The 19286-nt window shown below is 46.2% G+C and overlaps 1 protein-coding gene across 1 annotated transcript in view; it reads right to left on the reverse strand.

Annotated features, from left to right (window-relative positions):
• The window catches only part of LOC144767551 (uncharacterized), a 31868-nt gene extending 12820 nt beyond the window's left edge, over positions 1-19048 (reverse strand). The window contains 2 exon segments of the mRNA XM_078650973.1: positions 15041-15142; positions 17670-19048. Of these exon segments, the coding sequence (XP_078507099.1) occupies positions 15041-15142; positions 17670-19023 (1456 nt within the window). The 5' untranslated portion in view covers positions 19024-19048.
• Between the last annotated feature and the right edge of the window lie 238 nt (positions 19049-19286).

Here is a 19286-nt window from a genome sequence, read left to right on the forward strand (position 1 = left end):
CCCGCCCGTAATAATGTTTGAAGTATATCCAGTGAGTGGTATGTTACGGCTTTCTCTGATCTCCTGAAAATATAAGAGAATATAAGCCGTAATATACCACTCACTGGATATACTTCAAACATTATTACGGGCGGGAAGAAACCCAACATCATTATACATAACATTGCATGAAATTACAATTTTCAATATGAACATTTTGATGTTTTGTAAAGAAAGAGGAAGAAGATTAGTGTTCAGGACATTTATACCTTTGGGGGTTACATGATTGGTGCATACCATGGCGTGGCCTGGCAGTCCTTTCGGGTTATGCTATTTAAAGTTTTATTGGCTGCTGTGTTTTTCAGTAAAGAAAGAGAACCAAAATCCTCGCCTCCGATTCCTTAATAGAATTGAAAATTCTTGACGCGTCAGCTAGAAACATTTTTATCCCTGTGTTTCTTCTGAAAGGCTGATGAAGTTAATTATCTTTGATTTCTTTTGGAAATTTATTTCTTGCTTTGGGAGTCTAAATGGACTGAGTGACTCCTTTGTGGTCTTTGGCTGTTTTACACCGGGCGGCTGAGGCTACAATATCTCTCCTCTGCGCCTTTTTGCTGTGGGGCCGCTAGTGCAATAAACGGCCATGCATGCGCCGTCCCAACCCAGTGCCCCGATCACAAAGGTGGTAAATCAACTTTAATGGAAACCAGAACAGTTTCATTATTGTCATGCCCACACCACCAAGATATTTTTTATAAATAAACGGGGCCAACTTTTTATTCTGCAGCAAAATTTTCTAAATATGTTCGGTGAAAATAGAATTTGATAAAAAGGCCCCAACGATACATGTACAAAATATTAAAATCTGGCACAGTGCCCATGAGCAGTGTGAAATAACGCGCCCACACTTTGCCTAAAGGTGGTAAAATAAATGACTTTATATTTTCTGGTGAATAAAAACAGCATGTACTCTGGAAAGACCCTTCCAAATTAGACCACACATGCTCTTCATTTTCATTCTTTCTCACATAGACTGCACACGGGTGCCAGCCTTACCCTTGAGCTTACATCACGAATGGGAACTCCACCACTGCCACCTCCCACGCCCAGTCTCCAGCCGCCATGAAAGAGCCAGTGAACCTGTCGACAGGAGAGGTGGGAACAGATCTTAACTCCAGTCCCCATCACATACCAGAGGGCTACAGGCGTTCTACGCTCACTGCTGACAAATACCGTGATCTGCAGGTCACGAGTAAGGCCAACTCGCGCTTTCATCCTTTCGAGGGAGGCAAACTGAGTGCCATTAATTTAAGTTTTAGAAACACACCTTCTTTATAGCACTTAGAACCAGTAGAAGTACTGTACAAAGTGCCACATAAAGATGTTATTATAATAAACGTATTTTCAATCTCAAAAACAAACATGATCTTTGGAACAGCTATATTAAAAAAACTGAAGCAAACTGAGTTTGCACTATTTAAGCTACGTTTATAATAGCAAACAATAAAAATTCATTTTGACCAAAGTTTACTTTCACCATTCACATTTTAAAAGTAGAGGCATGCCCGTTTCTTCCAATATTTTTAGTATGAACGCAACAAATATAGAGCACATTGAGTTAGATCTATTATTTTAAACTTACAGTGGCCTTCAGGCCCGCCCATTGCTTACCATTGGTTGTCTTTACCCACATTTGCTTGACTCTTATTAGTCAGCTTTTGTGGCTTTCCTTCCTCTTCTGGTATGTGTTCCTCTCCTGGAGCACAGACTGATTACTTGCATCTCTCCACTGCTCCCTTTTCAGGCTTCTATTTTTTATCTTTTTGGTTGAGCATTCTAGGAGAGTGCATGTGTTTTCCAGCTGTCTCCCTCATGCACTTCGAGTTCCTCATCCTCTTTCTTGCCTTTGGATTTCCCCTTCACTCTCCTTCAGTTGCCCCTCTTGCTTCATTAATTCCCACCCACCTTCTTGCCGTTCTTGCATGCCACCACCCTCTGATGTCTGTGTGCGTCCCTATCATTCCTTTGTCCTTTTACTTCACATCAACACGCACCCTAGCTCCGTTGCACGTGCGTTTCCCCATGGCTACTTACCTTCCATTGTCCATGTGCTTCCCGATCCCAGCACGTTTACACTTTGTTGTCTGTTTTAGGCACTGTCTGCTATCCCCTGCTTCTGTATCGGTTCCCAGCAGTAGCTTAAGTAATAAAATAAAATCCACGAAGCAAGAAAAGGGTGCAGTACCACAGGCTGTTACTAGGTGTCCTGTGGAGTTGTAAATCCATATAAGGTCCTGCACCTTAATGCAATTATAAAGAGAAAGATTGCAACTGAGCAAACGTTTCCATTTGTTATTATTGGAAATGAGATGCTAAATAAACAACAATAGTGCATTTTTAAAACGCAAGGCAACAAAAATCTCACGTCCAATAAAACAAAATAGAAACTTGTGCTCAGCTACAAGGTTTCTCTTTATAATTGCAGTACGGATGCAGTACCTTATGTGATCAATAGAGGTCCCTTTACAATGTCACAGGGACACCTCTTAGCAGCCTGTGGTACTGCACCATTTCCTTGCTTTGTGGATTTTCTTTTATTCCTTATGCTACTGCTGGGATATTTTTTGACAAACAAAAATAATTTAACAGACGTTATCACTTGCAACGGCAATAGCTCACTAATGCAAGACTTTTGGACTTGGCCCTTTTCCGTAAAATGTTTCGCTTTTCGCTCCCCTAATTCAGGATGTCCCCCCATTGTAACGAAGTTGTATAGGCCCTGTGAGGTTGGGATGCCCTGTGTAATATTAAAATCAATGCTAAGGTGCAGGTGCTCTCTACTTCCATCATGGCTGCCACTAACCCCTGCTACTGCGGCGTGTTCTTTTTAGTCGCACTCTAGTTGCCAGGAGCTGGCTGGAACCCCTAAACATTGTTACCATTCCAGCCTGCCTTGCCTGCCCGTAGCTGGAGTAGGGAAGCTCCTGGAACATTCTAGAATAGGGGCGGAGCCTGTTTTTGCCACCTTAGAGGGCGGTCACCTGACCTTGGCCTATATAAGGAAAAAGAGGGAAAGTTTTCAGTCAGTTGGGGCATCACTGACCTGGGGGACCCTACGCAGGAGACTTAGGCGGTAGGGCCTAGTCAGAAACCTATACCACTGGGGGTGACAGGGTTTAGGCGCTGCCCACCAAGCTGTATAAGGAACACTGAACTAGCCCACTGATCTGGCCCGGCGGGAGGGGAACCCAGGGACCACCTGCAGCGACCTGCTGAGGAATCCTGTCAGCAGCCTTCAACTCAACCCTCCCCCTTCAAGAAACAAGGAACCTGCTTCCACAAAAGGGCGCCAGAACCATTAAGCGACAAGAAGAAGCCTAACTGCGCTAACCAGGACTACTGGGGATCAACCAGGTACAGGGCCGTGTCCACTCTGCGTCCCTTTACCTCAACCTGTGCCCCTGCACTGTCCTGCATCATCCCCTCTGCTGTCCTGCCTTGACTGAACTGAACTGGGCTGCTCCTCAGCGCTCCACTGAAGAGCTGTCTGCCTACCTACCCCAGCGCTGTGCCCCGTGAAGCGCTGCCGGCGAGGAGTGCTGTGATCCTCGAAGCGCTGTATCCCTCCGACCTGCTGGGGCTCTGGAGACCGATGTGTCCCTAAGGAAAGCGCTGTGAAGCGAGAGACCACTGTTATGCCCCAAGCGCACCTTTGCCCCTGGAAGCGCTGTATTAAAGGAAGTGCCGCCTACCTGTGACCCTGCTAGCGCTGCGGTCCGCTGTCCTGCCATCTGAGCGCCGCCTGCATTCCTGCCGCCGCCCGAAAGCTCACTGAGGGTCCGCCTTCCCCGCTGCTGCCCAGCACTGGGCTGTCCAGGCCCCCACTTCTGCCCGCATCGCCCTGGCGGCCCTCGGAGCCAGGAGAGGGCTGCCGCATCGTGTCAGTCAGGCCGCGGTAGGCCTCACTGGGGTGAAGCCTGTATCACCCCCGTCACGTGGTGTGGGGGACGCCTGCCACGTCACCGGCCGCGTCCCCGCCTTCATTGCTGGCGATTGGAAGAAGGCCGGGACGCCCCGCAGGCCGCGCTGCCATTGGCGGCCGCGGGCGCGCCCCTCCCCTGGAGCTCACTGATTGGTCCTGGGCTCGGTGAGGCTTGGGAGGCCCGGGACCGAAGGAGAAGCCAGCACCAGCGCTCGAAAGGAGCGAGAGCCCCAACCAGCCTCAGGAGGAGCAGCGGAGCCGAGCGGGCCTCCCTGGATAGGCCCCCTTCTTCCCGAGGCCTGCTGAAATCGCCGAAAGGGCCCTGGAGGACCGAAGAGGCAGGTAATCCCTGGGGAGGCACGCGGGAGGCCCCGAGTGCGCCCCTCCCCCCGGAAAGACTGTTGTTGGGCCCCGTTGGCCCCTATTGCACCCACAACGCGCTCTGGACCGGGCAAGTGCCCCCAGTAAACATTTAGTAGTTGTGGGCTAAGAGAGAGGTAACCCCTGATTAGGGGCTGTTGGGAGATGCCTGGCTAAGATGGCCCAGTTAATGAAATGTCTTCCCCATGCTTATGAGATTCTGCCTGCCTAGTGAAGTACTGGAACGGTTATTCTGACTCACGGACCTGAGGATTGACACGCCTACAGTTCTATAATGGAAAGGTTGCTTACATAATGAAATGGTTATTCCCAATGAAATGTTTTACTCCTGCTTCAGGGAATGTGTTACCCCCGCCTAATGAAGTGGCTCCTGAATGCCTCTAGATACTCCATTGGGGCGTTTACCACTCCAATGAAATGAGTAATGCTGAGTCACGAAACGTTTAAGTGCCTTATGAAATGGTTATTGAAACATGTCGATTGATGATTGAATTGCTTCCTGTACTCTCCTGGAGAACTACCTTAATGAGTTACTGCTAATGGAATGCTTTACTCTCCCCTAATGAAGTGTTTGGTTTTACCCTAATGACATGTTAACTCCTGCAGAATGCCGGGTTGAGGAAATGTCCATCCCTGATTAATGGGGATAGTCTAATGTCCAGTCCTGCCTCAGGTAATGTGTTGGTTTTACCCTAAGGAAATGGTTGTTCCTTATAGAAGTCACTAAATGCCTTCAATATCCCCGCTTTAGAATCTTGAATTCCTCCTGTCATATCTGTAATTTTTGTTATCTCGTTAGCAGTGGCATTTTGCCTTAATTTTGTAGCTAAAATTCTCCCCGTTTGCTCGTTGAATTCATAACACTCCGTTTTATATTGTTTATATTTAGCAGGAACCTGATCTGCTATATGAGAGTATAACACAGTTCTTTCAATAGTTAGGAGTCTTTGAGCCTCTTCAGCATTCTGACCTGTTTGGATACTGGCAGCCAAATTTATTTCTAGAATCATTATTCTTTCAAGTTTATTCTTGAAGTCTACCAGTGTCTTCCTCCGCTGAAAGTTAGAGTAACTAATAGTTTCCCCCCGGACTATAGATTTGAAAGCGTCCCACACGACTTGAATTGAAGCTGTATTGTTATTTCGTTCAAAAAAATCTTTAATAATTTCGGCCATATGACGGAGATAATTTTCATCAGACAAAAGGCTTCTTTGAAATGACCATTGATTACGGGTATAACAGCGATAAGAGGGTAGCAGTAATTGCAATATGACAGGATTATGATCTGAGACCAGCTGAGGTAATACTTCAATTTCAACGTTTTCCAGAAGCGAAAAGGAGATAAAAAAATAATCCAATCGAACAAACTTATTGTGAGGGATCGGGAAAAAAAGTATAACCGGGATCACTGGGTTGTAATTTGTTCCAAACATCATACAATCCGTTAGTTAATACCAGATCTCTTAAGGCTCTATAGGTCCTGCTCTTATGACCTCTATAATTCCCAGTGGTTCTGATGTCACAATTAGAATCAACATGAATATTTAAGTCACCACAAAAAATTACCGGTTGGCAACAGGATGCAAACTCTAAATTGACTGTGTTAAAAACCTCATTGTCATCCAAGTTAGGACCATATACACAACAAACAGTAAATTTGTTAACATCAACAACTACTTCTGCCAACCCCCACCTTCCCCATTTATCCGCTAATGATCTGAGACATTTCCCGGTCCCTTGCTTCATACATATTGCTATTCCTCTTTTAACATCAGTTTGCTTAGAAGTTACTAGGACCTCAAGACCCAAATTCTTCAGTGTGTTCCTTTTGTCCCATGAGATATGGGTTTCTTGAATGCACAAAATATCTACACATAGTAGCTGAATAAATCTACGTAAAACCCCTATTTTCTTTGGTCATTAAGGCCATTGGCATTCAGTGTGCATAACTTAATCTTTCTAACCATTTTAGCGAACATTCAGATCTAAACTTAACAAGTCGTACCTTCCGTTTTCTTAAAATTGTACAAAAGAACCAAAGAAGCCCAAAAAAAAGATGAGCCATCTTGCTGAATGTGCCCCTAGCAACTATAAGTTATTATACAATAAGTCAAGTAACGAAATCCATAGCGCCAAAGATCCATCAGAATATTTGAGGAATATCGATAATACGTCATTGACGGAAGGAGATATAACTATCTTAGCAGCACCTATAACTTGGGAAGAGATCGAATTAGCAATCCTCAGTCTAGCTCCTAGGAAAGCAATGGGGACGGATCAAATCCCGCTAGAATTTTATCGTAGCTTTAGAAACATCCTTAAACCTGAATTACTCAAGATATTCCACCAAGCTTTTTTAGGTCATCCACCCGCCTCAAGGTCTCTGGCTACTATTGTGGTATTCAAAAAGAAAGGGAAAGATGCTAATGAACTAGGGTCATACCGACCGATTTCACTTATTACATGAGATTGTAAGATTTTCTCTAAAATACTAGCCATTAGACTAAATGCTATAATGCCTATCCTGGTCTCAAAGATTCAGCATGGCTTCCCGAACATACTAAGAAAACAGTTATCAATGCCCTAATAACCTCTAGGCTTGATTATGGTAACGTGTTATACTTAGGGGCAAAAAAGGCTACAATCCGCAGACTGCAGACAGTCCAAAATGCAGCAGCGAGACTACTGTGGAAAATTCCCATCTCCACATCAACCTCCAAGTACATCCGGGAGTTGCACTGGCTGAAAATTGAGAATCGGATAAAATTTAAATCCCTATGCTTTATGCATAAGATCTTCACTAATAATGCCCCAAAGTATCTACAAAATCTTGTACGTCCCTATCGTCCATCTCGAACCCTTTGATCAGCCACGGCTAACCATTTTGTAATTCCTAAAATTAGGCTGTCACGCATGGGTGGCAAATCCTTTTAGTTTCTTGGACCCTCACTCTGGAACACTCTACCACAGACACTACGGAATGAGACAAGTTACATGAAATTCAGGAAAGCCTTAAAAACCTGGCTGTTTAACATCTAAAAAGACCTGCTTCAAATCAAACTACTGGATCCTTAGCGCCGGGAAACCCTTTGTTGGGTAGCTGTTGCGCTATATAAATGAACTAAATAAATAAATAAATTTATAAGAATAGGGATACCACTGATCATATGAGACGTATTATTACCTTGCTGGACTGGGGACAGGCCACGGGATCCCCGGTCGGCGGCGTCCTGTTGGACGCCGAAAAAGCCTGCGACAGGGTCGACTGGGGATTCTTGTGGTCTGTTTTGGCTTAGAAGGGGTTCCCTGCAGAATATATTACGGCCACTCAAGCGCTATATTCTTATCCTAAGGCTGTAATTCGTGTGGGAACCGAAGCCTCTAGTCCTTTTCCGATCACTAGGGGGACAAGACAGGGTTGGCCCTGTTCCCCCCTTTTGTTCGCGCTATACATTGAACCATACTTGAATAGACTTATAAATGAAGATGGAATTCCTCCTGTCATATTACATCAGTTAGAACACAAAATTCTTGCATACGCTGACGATGTCGCGATTGTCACTTCTGATGTAACCTTATCATTACCCAAGATTGTCGAACTTGCTCAGGAATTCGGCGAGTTATCGGGATATAAATTGAATATTTCAAAGACCCAGGTTATTCACTCGTCCGAAGGAAGACCAGAAGGAGGTTTATATGCCCCTACCGCCTCATATCTTGGGGTTACAATTTCCGCTAAAGTTGAAGACATTGTCAGCCTTAATTCTGATCCCCTATTACTTTCCACTAATAGGACACTTGAGAGATTGAATAATTTGCATCTATCTCTCTATGGCCGTACCAATGTAATTAAAATGATTATTTTTCCAAAATTTCTTTACTTATTTCGCTCTATTCCTCTCTTGTTTTCTTCGCTTTTTTTTAGTAAACTGGAACGAATTATTTCTAGATTTATATGGGGCTATCGGAGAGCAAAACGATCTCTGAAGTGGTGTATTTTACCAAGACTAAGGGGAGGCTTGGGAATTCCGAGTTTTCGATTATATTACTGGGCAGCTACATTGAGACTAATGGGTATCTTAATGTTCCAAGATTTGAGTATAGATGAAGCGACACAGCCATCAATCTATGAAATGTTGCGTGGGGCAGAAGCTCGACAATGTTTTTTTAGGATCTTAGAACCGAGTTATTATAAAAAAACGAAATTTAAAATAATGGTCTCGGCGATACAGATATGGAAACAAATTAACAAAAGATTTCATCTTCTGTCTAATCTGAATTACTATACGCCCCTCCTAAAGAATCCTTTACTGCCCGGGATTTTTAGTGATTCGGTCATGCATAGATGGAATGTTCCTAACATCTGTCTTCTAGGTTCCATGTATCAAGATAAGCGATTAGCATCATTTACCGAGCTTCAGAAAAAATATGGTCTTAATAGAGGGGACTTCTTTAAATTTTTGCAGATTCGTAGTTTTCTAGAGTCAAAGAATTTACTAAGTACCGAATGTATGAATAAAATAGATTTGATCGAAAGCTGTCGGTAAAAAGACCGCATCGGTATAATATATCAAATGATGCTAAGCAGAATACAAGATAATCTAGATGTTTATATAGACAAATGGCAAGGAAATCTGGGTATAGAGAATGTGGATATTGTTAGGTCGTTAGAAGTGGGCAGTAAGGTCATATTTAATGGATCATTCAAGAGTCAACATTTCATGTCTACCTTTGATTTATACTATACACCTTCTAAATTGTCAAAATGGAATGCTCAGAAGGGTACCAACTGTAGCCGCTGTGGTCTCTTAGCTGCGGATTCGATTCACATGTTTTTTCAGTGTCCAAGACTAACTCAATTTGTATCTAAAATACAAGATTTTCTAAATTTGATCGTGGAATCAACTGTTGTTTTATCACCAGAATTAGTCATTCTCGGAATTCAAACTGATCAGATTGGGAATAGAACTTTAGAAGAAGAAGGTTTTCTATTTCTGGTTATGTCTGTATATCGATTCTGTATAACCTCGCAGTGGCTGGACGTTGATCCACCGTTGTTTCATCAATGGCAATTGAAACTGCTTAGTACTTATCGTTTAGAAAAGGCTGTGTATAAACTTAAAGGCCGGAAAAGAAAGTTATTTGGCCAAAAATTATGGTCACCGATTGAAAAATGGATCAAAACTCCATTTTTTTTTCTGACTTAACACTATGTTAATCTCTCAAAAAGAGAAAACACGCTGTACAAGTTGAATGGGGCGAAATAAGAGGGCATTCGGCCAAAAACTTTGGCTCACCCATTAGTAACCGGATTTAATTTGTTTCTTTTGTGTTATAATCTGACAGCTGAATATATTGCATTTTTTTTAGTAAATATTAGTGTTTATTCTTCTTGATGATCTATTTTATTTTATTTTTTTGGATCTGTATGTACTGTGCAACTTTCCACTGCCATAAAATCAATAAAAATCATTTAAAAAAAAAAAAGGAAATGGTTGTTCCTGCCTAAGGAAATGTTTTTATTCTTACCAGATGAAAAGTTTTAATTCCTATCTAATGAAATGTTCTTCCCCTGCCTGAGGACAGGTTTATGCCTGAGTTCATATGAAAGGCTTATTGCTGAGAAATGAACTGGTTCTTCCTGTCTTATGACCAGTTTATTCCTGCTAAAGAGTTTAATGAAATGTTCACCCTTGCTCGGTGAGAAGTGAATTGATTTGCCTACTGAACAGGTTACTTACCTGATGAAATGTGTACTCTTGCTACATGATATGCTCATCCTTGCCTGACGAGCTGGTTGTTCATGCCTAATGAGATGCTCACCTTCGCTGGGTGCCTGGTCATTTAATGCCTAATGAAATGTTCTTCCTGGTTAAGGAGATGTTCACCCTGGCGTAAGGGAGTGTCTATCTCAGCGCAAAGTAATTACTGAGAGGTTTACTTCTAACAAATGAAATGTTTTCCCCTGGTTTAATGAGATGCTGATTTCTGATGCAAGGAAATGTTTATTGTGAAGAAATGGAATGCTAATCCCTTAATGAAATGGTTATTGCAAGACGCTACATTGATTATTGAACTGCTCCCTTTACTCCCCTCTGATGAAATACTTTGCTGAAATAGAAATACTGTAATTTTTTATTACCCTGAACCTTGATCTTATATAAAAGCATATTGTTTTAAATCAAGACTCACTGGTGTGGACTCAGTCTTTGCGTGCATTTATTGTCTCAGTGGATGTGTGTGCTGTGTAGTCTGGAAAGACCCTTCCAAATTAGACCAAGTTCAAGTTCAAGTTCAAGTTCGGGCATTTATATAGCGCACTGCTCACCCAGAGGGTCTCAAGGCGCTTGGGAAGGGGTTCATTATATGTCGAAAAGCCAGGTTTTAAGTTCTTTTCTGAAGGAGATGTGGTTTTGAGTAAGGCGGAGGCGAGTGGGGAGTGAGTTCCAGGTCTTGGCCGCCAGGAAGGAAATGGATCTTCCTCCCATGGTGGATTTTCGGATGCGCGGGACTGCGGCGAGGGCTTGATTACACGATCTTAGTTGGCGGGTGGGTTTGTAGAAGGATAGTCGAGTGTTGAGGCATTCGGGTCCTAGATTGTAGAGGGCCTTGTGTGCGTGGGTGAGAAGACGGAATGTAATTCTTTTGTTGACGGGAAGCCAGTGGAGGTCTTTTAGGTGTCCGGTGATGTGCTCTTGGCGAGGGATGTCCAATATGAGTCTTGCTGATGCATTTTGGATGCGTTGGAGTTTTTTCTGTAATTTTGCTGAGATCCCGGCGTATAGAGTGTTGCCATAATCCAGTCGACTTGTGACCAGTGCGTGGGTGACAGTCTTTCTTGTCTCGAGGGGGATCCAGCGGAAGATCTTTTTGAGAATTCGAAGTACGTTGAAGCAGGAGGATGATACTGCGTTGACTTGTCTGGACATCGAGAGAGAGGAGTCTAGGATGAAGCCAAGGTTACGTTCATGGTCTGTGGGTGTGGGTGCAGTGCCCAGAGCGGAAGGCCACCAAGAGTCGTCCCAGGCAGAAGGGGAGGATCCTAGGATGAGCACCTCCGTTTTGTCTGAGTTGAGTTTTAGGCGGCTGAGTTTCATCCATTCGGCTACTTCTTTCATGCCTTCGTGAAGATTGGTTTTGGCGGTGTTGGGGTCTTTGGTGAGGGAAAGGATTAATTGGGTGATGTCGGCATAAGAGATGATGTTGAGGTTGTGTTGGCGCGCAATGGATGCGAGTGGGCTCATGTAAACGTTGAAGAGGGTGGGACTGAGTGATGATCCTTGTGGAACTCCACAGATGACTTCAGTGGCCTCTGAGTTGAATGGGGGAAGTCGTACTCTCTGAGTTCTCCCGGCTAGGAACGAGGTGATCCAGTTCAGGGCTTTTCCTTGTATGCCGATGTTGCTGAGGCGTTGTATGAGGGTGCTGTGGCAGACTGTGTCGAAGGCGGCCGAGAGGTCGAGTAGGATGAGGGCCGCTGTTTCTCCGTTATCCAGTAGTGTTCGGATGTCGTCTGTTGCTGCAATGAGGGCGGTTTCGGTGCTGTGTTTGGCTCGAAATCCGGACTGAGAGGGGTCGAGGGAGTTGTTGGATTCAAGGAAGGCGGCGAGCTGGCTGTTGACGGCTTTCTCGATGACTTTGGCCGGGAATGGGAGGAGGGATATGGGTCGGTAGTTTTTAAGTTCAGAGGGGTCTGCTGTGGGTTTCTTCAAAAGGGCGCTGAGTTCGGCGTGTTTCCAGCTTTCTGGGAAGGTGGCAGAGTTGAACGAGCAGTTGATGACATCACGGAGATGGGGTGCGATGATGGAGTCAGCTTTGTTGAAGATGTGGTGGGGGCAGGGGTCGGTTGGCGAGCCAGAATGGATGGAGTTCATTAGGCGGATGGTGTCTTCAGTGGTGATTGGGTTCCAGGCGCTAATGTTGTTGGTTGGCGGAGTAGGATCTGAGGGGGGTGGGGAGGGTTGATCGCTGGGAGTATTCTCGAAGCTGTTGTGGATGTCGGCAATTTTGTTGTAGAAGAAGGAGGATAACGCATCGCAGAGGTCTTGGGAGGGAGAGATGTCATTAGATGCTGCGGTGGGGTTGGTGAATTCTTTGACGATGTTGAAAAGTTCCTTGCTGTTGTGAGTGTTGTTGTCGAGACGATCCTTGAATGCTGATTTCTTGGCGGATCGAATCAGTTGGTGGTGTTTGCGGGTGGCTGCCTTAAGGGTGGCCATGTTGTCGGTGGTTGGGTTTTTTCTCCATGTGTTCTCCAGGGTGCGGCATAGCTTCTTGGATTTTTTAAGGTCATCATTGAACCAAGGAGCCTTTTTGCTGGCTGATTTGATCTGGTGCTTTTTCAGGGGTGCTAATTCGTCAGCACTGTAGGTGATCCATTGCTTGAGATTGGTGGCCGCTTGGTTTGGGTCCAGTGAGAGGGGGGGAGGGTTTTGGTTGAGTGATGTGAGGAGTTGGTCGGAGGTGATTTTGTTCCAGTTTCTTCGAGGAATAGGTTGTGGGCGGTGGTGGGTCAGGGTGGTTTTGTGGCTGAAGTGAACACAGCTGTGGTCCATCCAGTGGAGAGCTGTGGTGCGGTCGAAGGAGATGTGTTTGCTGGAGGTGAAGATAGGGTCGAGCGTGTGTCCGGCTATGTGGGTGGGGGTGTCAACAAGTTGTTTGAGTCCGAGGTTGGCTAGGTTGTTCAAAAGGGTGGAGGTGTTGCTGTCGTGTTTGTTTTCAAGGTGGTAGTTGAGGTCTCCCAGTAGAATGTAGTTCTCGGAGGTGAGGGCATGTGGGCTGATGTCATCGCTGAATTGAGTGCGGGTACCAGGAGACCGAGCGGGTGTTAAGCAGGATGCACTTCAGGTGGTTAGATTCGGAGCTATGTTTGGAGGAAGTGGATTTGGTGAGGGTCCTGAAGCAGTTGAACTTGCAGGAGAGGCAGGAGAATGGGCCGTGGGTACGTCCTGGGATGGCATCGCAGCATTGTGGTGTGCGTCCGGGGTTGAGGGCGAGGAGAGTTGCGGCATCATATGTGACTCTAGTGGGTTGGGTGCGGCGGGGACCAGGGGGTCTGGCGCTGGGCGCGATCCAGGCACGGACGGGCGTAGACGGGCTTACCTTTGGCGCACCTTCGGCGCGCATGGGGCGCGACCGCTGCGCGTGAACGCTGCGCGAAGACGCATCTGTCATGAATGGGTGGTGAGGGAGGGAGGAGCGAGGGAGGAGCAGCTGGGAGGCGGCTGCGTGGTGGAGGGGGCGGGCTCCGGGCACAACAACAACAATAATGGCGGCGAAAACGGAAGCGCAGGCCGGGTTGGGGGAAATTGATTAAATATTTACGCGGTGGTCAGCGAGGCGCCTGAGGAGCGGAGCACACAAGCAATGGGTCACAGCAGCAAGTAAACAAACGATCCGGCAATGCGAGCAAGCACAGGCACTCAAAATCAATGAAACAGTGCAAGGCAAACAATACAGGCACTTAGAAATAATAAAATAATGCAGGCACGGTCTAGCGCTAAAAATATCAACAGAGCAGCGCTAACGATACCCAGGTAGAGTAGGCAGGAGAGGGCAAGGGCAGTAGGGAGCGACCGCGTCTGACGAAGTCAGGGCGGTCACACATGCTCTTCATTTTCATTCTTTCTCACATAGACTGCACACGGGTGCCAGCTTTACCCTTGAACATACATCACGAATGGAAACTCCACCACTGTCACCTCCCACGCCCAGTCTCAAGCCGCCATGAAAGAGCCAGTGAACCTGTCGACATGAGAGGTTTGAACAGATCTTAACTCCAGTCCCCATCACATACCAGAGGGCTACAGGTGTTAAACTCTCAGTGCTGACAAATACCGTAATCTGCAGGTCACGAGTAAGGCCAACTCGCGCTTTCATCCTTTCGAGGGAGGCAAACTGAGTGCCATTAATTTAAGTTTCAGAAACAAACCTTATTTATAGCACTTTGAACCAGTAGAAGTACTGTACAAAGTGCCACATAAAGATGTTATTATAATAAACTGATTTTCAATCTCAAAATCAAACCTGATCTTTGGAACAGCTATATTAAAAAATCTGAAGCAAACTGAGTTTGCACTATTTAAACTACGTTTATAATAGGAAACAATAAAAATTCATTTTGACCAAAGTTTAGTTTCACCATTCACATTTTAAAAGTAGAGGCATGCCCGTTTGTTCCAATATTTTTAGTATGAACGCAACAAAGATAGAGCACATTGAGTTAGATCTTAACACCTGAGCTTTCGGGTGCCTACCTGCTCGTGCCAGGCTACCCCCGGGGAACTGGTGACCCCAGTTCCTACAGAGACCTACTGCATTGCAAATGCTTGTCTATATATATGGGGGTCCACAGTAATGTGGTGTGGCCGGTAGGCGGGACTTTTGAAACACAGACCTCCTCTGTGAATCCAGACATGCTGTCCAGTAAAGAACAGTTACAGGGAGAAGTCCCACCCACCACAGACCGTATTGTGTTCAGTCTGGAAGCACCACAGGGAGAGCGTTTTTAAAGGGCAGGGCCTGCGGGTTAGAAGAAATACAACTTAACACTCTGGCCCAATTAGGGCACCCCTGACACCCATACAGGACCCTCAGAGAGCCTCCCCAGGGGAGAGCAGGTGGTAAGCTTCCTTGGTGTGTGTCATGTGAGACCATTTGTGTGTTTGTGCTCTGAGACTTCCACCACGTGTCACTCACCCGAGGGACAGTCACTGCCATGTTTCCTCTCGGTGTCATCATCCACAGGTCTCAGATCTTCTGTCTCTTTTAATGAAGACACACAGCAGGCGGTCATAGAGTCTGTTTCAAAGGAGCACAGCATTAATATGATCATAAAAGTAAAAAAATAAACCTAATTTAAAAAATAAAAACATTTACTAAATAAATTAAACTAACCACATGGCTTCTAATTACATTTAGTAAGTATTATTTAAAACTAAAAATGTCAGTGAGGGTAGGATTTTCTAAATACAATTATTAAATCGTTATTTATAAATTAAACTAATATATTTAAATTGGTTATTAAAAAAACATTTAATCTAATGAGTTGTTCTGTAAGAACATTTCTTTTTATTCGTTCTAGGTGAATAAAAATACATATTGCTCATTACTTTTTGAAGAACAATACATTTTAATAATTTTCCTTGCACTTTCCTATAGGGAGATTTCCACCACATTGCCAAAGACCCCCACCTATGTGTGAAAAGTTACTATTAGTACCAATACCCTTGTAATTCGTTTTAAAGAAAGCTTCACCCCCTTAATTTGAGGGGGTGTAGACATGTAAGTGAACAAGTAGATGTAAATGTGCACTCAGGAATGGTGATCCTCAAACAAGTGCAGATTTACACCTGGGTGCAGGAGTAAGTCTACACAAGTAATTGCAGCTTCGTGACTTGGCCACTAACTAGGTTTTGTGCAGAAGAGTGTAAAGTAAGTGTTTTCACTAATGCTAATGGCCTTTTAATGTCGCTGCCACACCCCTGCACGGCTCTTTTCTAATCTACACGACACCAGGGCTGGTCTGCGGTCACTAAACCGGTCCACACCAAAAGAAGGGGGTTCTCAGTGTCCAAGTGTAAGCGCGTAGACCTTATTCGCAGCTACAGAAACGATCAGTAGGTCACATTGTCATGTTGCACCGGTTAACAATAAAGTCAGTTGCGCACTCACTCTACATATTTGATGCCCCGTGGGGGTGGACTGGTTCCAGAGGGCAGCGGTGTATGACAAACTATGAAAGGGACATCTACTGGAATGGTACCGCCAGACCTAAAGCTTGCTATGCTGGGCTGCCTCAGTGTGTGCTGTGTTGGACTGCCTCGTGGAAGGTGCTATGATGAACTGCCTCAGCATGTGCTATGCTGGACTGCATCGGCGTGTGCTATGCTGGACTGCATCGGCGTGTGCTAGGCTGGACTGCCTTGGCGTGTGCTAGGCTGGACTGCCTCAAAGAAGGTGCTATGCTGGACTGCCTCAGGGAAGGTGCTATGTTGGACTGCCTCAGGGAAGAGACTGTATAGAACTCTCTCACCCCTGGCAGACAGTATAGGTGACTCCATGAGACAGTACGGAACGCTCTCTCCCCTAGCAGACAGTATAGGTGACTCCATGAGACAGTACAGAACGCTTTTGCCCCAGCAGACAGTATAGGTGACTCCATGAGATCGTACAGAACGCTTTCGCCCCTAGCAGGCAGTTTAGGTGACTCCATGAGATAGTACAGAATGCTCTTGCCCCTAACAGGCAGTATAGGTGACTCCAGGAGACTGTATAGAACGCTGTCGCCCCTAGCAGACAGTATATGTGACTCCGCTCTAGCCTCTAGCAGGCAGTATAGGTGAGTCCATGAGACGGTACGGAATGCTCTCGCCCCTAGCAAACAGTCTAGGTGACTCTGCTCTCGCCCCTAGCAGGCAGTATAGGTGACTCCATGAGACGGTACGGAACTCTCTCGCCCCTAGCAGACAGTATAGGTGACTCCATGAGACGGTATGGAACGTTCTTGCCCCTAGCAGGCAGTATAGGTGACTCCATGAGACGGTACAGAACTCTCCCGCCCATAGCAGGCAGTATAGGTGACTCCATGAGACGGTACGGAACTCTCTTGCCCCTAGCAGGCAGTAGAGGTGACTCCGGTCTCGCCCCTAGCAGACAGTATAGGTGACTCCATGAGACAGTGTAGAACGCTCTCGCCCCTAGCAGACAGTATAGGTGACTCCATGTGACTGTATAGAATGCTCGTGCCCCTAGCAGGCAGTATAGGTGACTTCATGAGACAGTACTGAACTCTCTTGCCCCAAGCAGACAGTATGGGTATGGGTCCATGAGATAGTATAGAACACTCTCACCCTTAGCAGCAGTATATGTGACTGCACCGTGCAGAGTACAAGGCCCTATGGGACTGTCGGTGCATTGGGGTGTCCAGGGCAATGTGCAGAGTACGAGGAGAGTTGAATATCAGGGGTGGTCTGCAGGATGTTAGGAGAGGGCAGACCACTTCTGATATTCAACTCTCCTCAAACCGAGAACAGAGACATTTTCTGATTTCAGACCCTCTTGTACAGTGCACAATGCCCGAAACCAGTCCACAACCACAGCCCCTTCTTAGTTTCCAGGGCCCTTGCACTGGACATATTGTCCCACACACCACATTACACAGGCTCCGTCTTGTACGCGGAGGTTCTTGTAGGGTGCGCATTGCCCGTCCCAGCACCCGCAGCCCATGCCTTACACCTACAGATCTTGAAGTGTGCACATTAACCAACAAACCACCACCACACAGCCAAGTACCCTTCTGCGTAAACACAGACTGTGAAACAAATACCTGGAATGGCTGGTAGTAGAACCGATTCCAGACTTCTTCTCGCCAATGAGCTTGTGAGAGCCGTCCCACCTGCACGGAGAGTGTCCCGTCCGAGGCATGATGTGGGCGCGGTTGTACTGTGGGCATCAGTACATGGTGACACTACCTTGTAATCCACGTCTGCCTCATATACATCAGGACGCACCGGCTGTGTGCGCTGGTTCCACTCTGAGCCATGCCCACCAACGGGCAATGGGTCTGGCTTTAGGTGTTCACCTGGTTCCTTCCCATCTGGAAGCATTAGTTCCAAGCTGTGGTGCTGCTGTGGCTCATGCCCTGGTTCCTTGCATGGGCCCCGCTGTAGTCCCTGTCCAGATGGAAGCACTCGTTCCAAGCTGTGGTGCTGCTGTGGCTCATGCCCTGGTTCCTTGCATGGGTCCCGCTGCAGTCCCTGTCCAGCTGGAAGAACTAGATGCATGCGGAGGTCTTGCCCCCCCAGCAGTCCTGGTTGTAGGTACAGTTCCTTCTGCTGGTCCAGCCGAGTCTGAAGCATGGGCCCTGTATGTTGGTCCTTCTGCGAGTCATGCACCCTTGGGGATGGTGGCTTCGTGAAATGGCTGTCTTGTGGGTCCCAACTATCAACAGACAATGGCTCTTGCTTCAAGGGTTCATCTAACTCCGGCTCACTTGAAAACACTGGTGGTAAGCCGGGGATCCGCATTGGGTCATGACTATCAGGAAAGACTTGTAGACTTGGGCTAGGCACCCCTGGGCGCGCTGGACGAGCAGTTGGAATGGACCTGGGGAAGCTACAATCTTTGATGCCTGCTGGACTCACTGCCTCTAAAGACACTGCACCGACTTCTAGGAAATCTCGACCCTTTTCTACCCAGATCTTTTCCATAAGATGTGCAACTCGAGAAGGGACCTCTCCCACTGAATTGTGCAAGTTATCGAGTTTGGTTTCCAGCCGCTCTAGCATGGCAAACACTACCAGAGTGGAAGCGTGCCCCACATGGGACTCTGGATTAGGACCACTGTGTGCATCGGAGGTCATGTTAGGGGGGGTGCGAGTCCTGCTTACAGTTGTGCTGTAGTTGTTCACATCCTTCTCCAAAGCATTTATGAGGATGCTTTCTTGGCAGGACCCAAAAAGCAGAGTGTCTGGCATTGGTAGCTTTCCAAACTCTTCCTGGGCGGTCCATCCACAGATCTGGGAGCCCAGGTTGTTGGCGCCTCCAGGTCTGTGGAGATCTTCAGGTCGTGGTCTTGCAGCAGAGAAGTTATGACTTGGAAAGGCTGCAAGTGTTGCTCTTAGACCTTCAGGTGAATTTGGGACTTTTCCATCCCTTTCTGAAGCCTGTGCTCTCCACATTCTGAATGTTGATGTTCTGCGATCCAGTGTCTGCAAAAAAAAAAAAAGAACAGAAACATTTTAAAACGAGAAAATCAAGGCAAAATGTTCAAAGTAACAAGAGAACGGCCAACCTATATAAAATATCCCTTGGTTTTGTGATGCACCTCACTCCTTATACAATCTCCTCAATAGTTTGAACTGAAAACTGAACCTTATGCTCACAATGTGTGCAGTGCAACTCCCCTGCCCATGCCGTTCCTCTGGGGCGGTTAGAACAACCC

The sequence above is a fragment of the Lissotriton helveticus genome, chromosome 1_1 (assembly GCF_964261635.1).
Source record: "Lissotriton helveticus chromosome 1_1, aLisHel1.1, whole genome shotgun sequence".
NCBI classification, from domain to species: domain Eukaryota; kingdom Metazoa; phylum Chordata; class Amphibia; order Caudata; family Salamandridae; genus Lissotriton; species Lissotriton helveticus.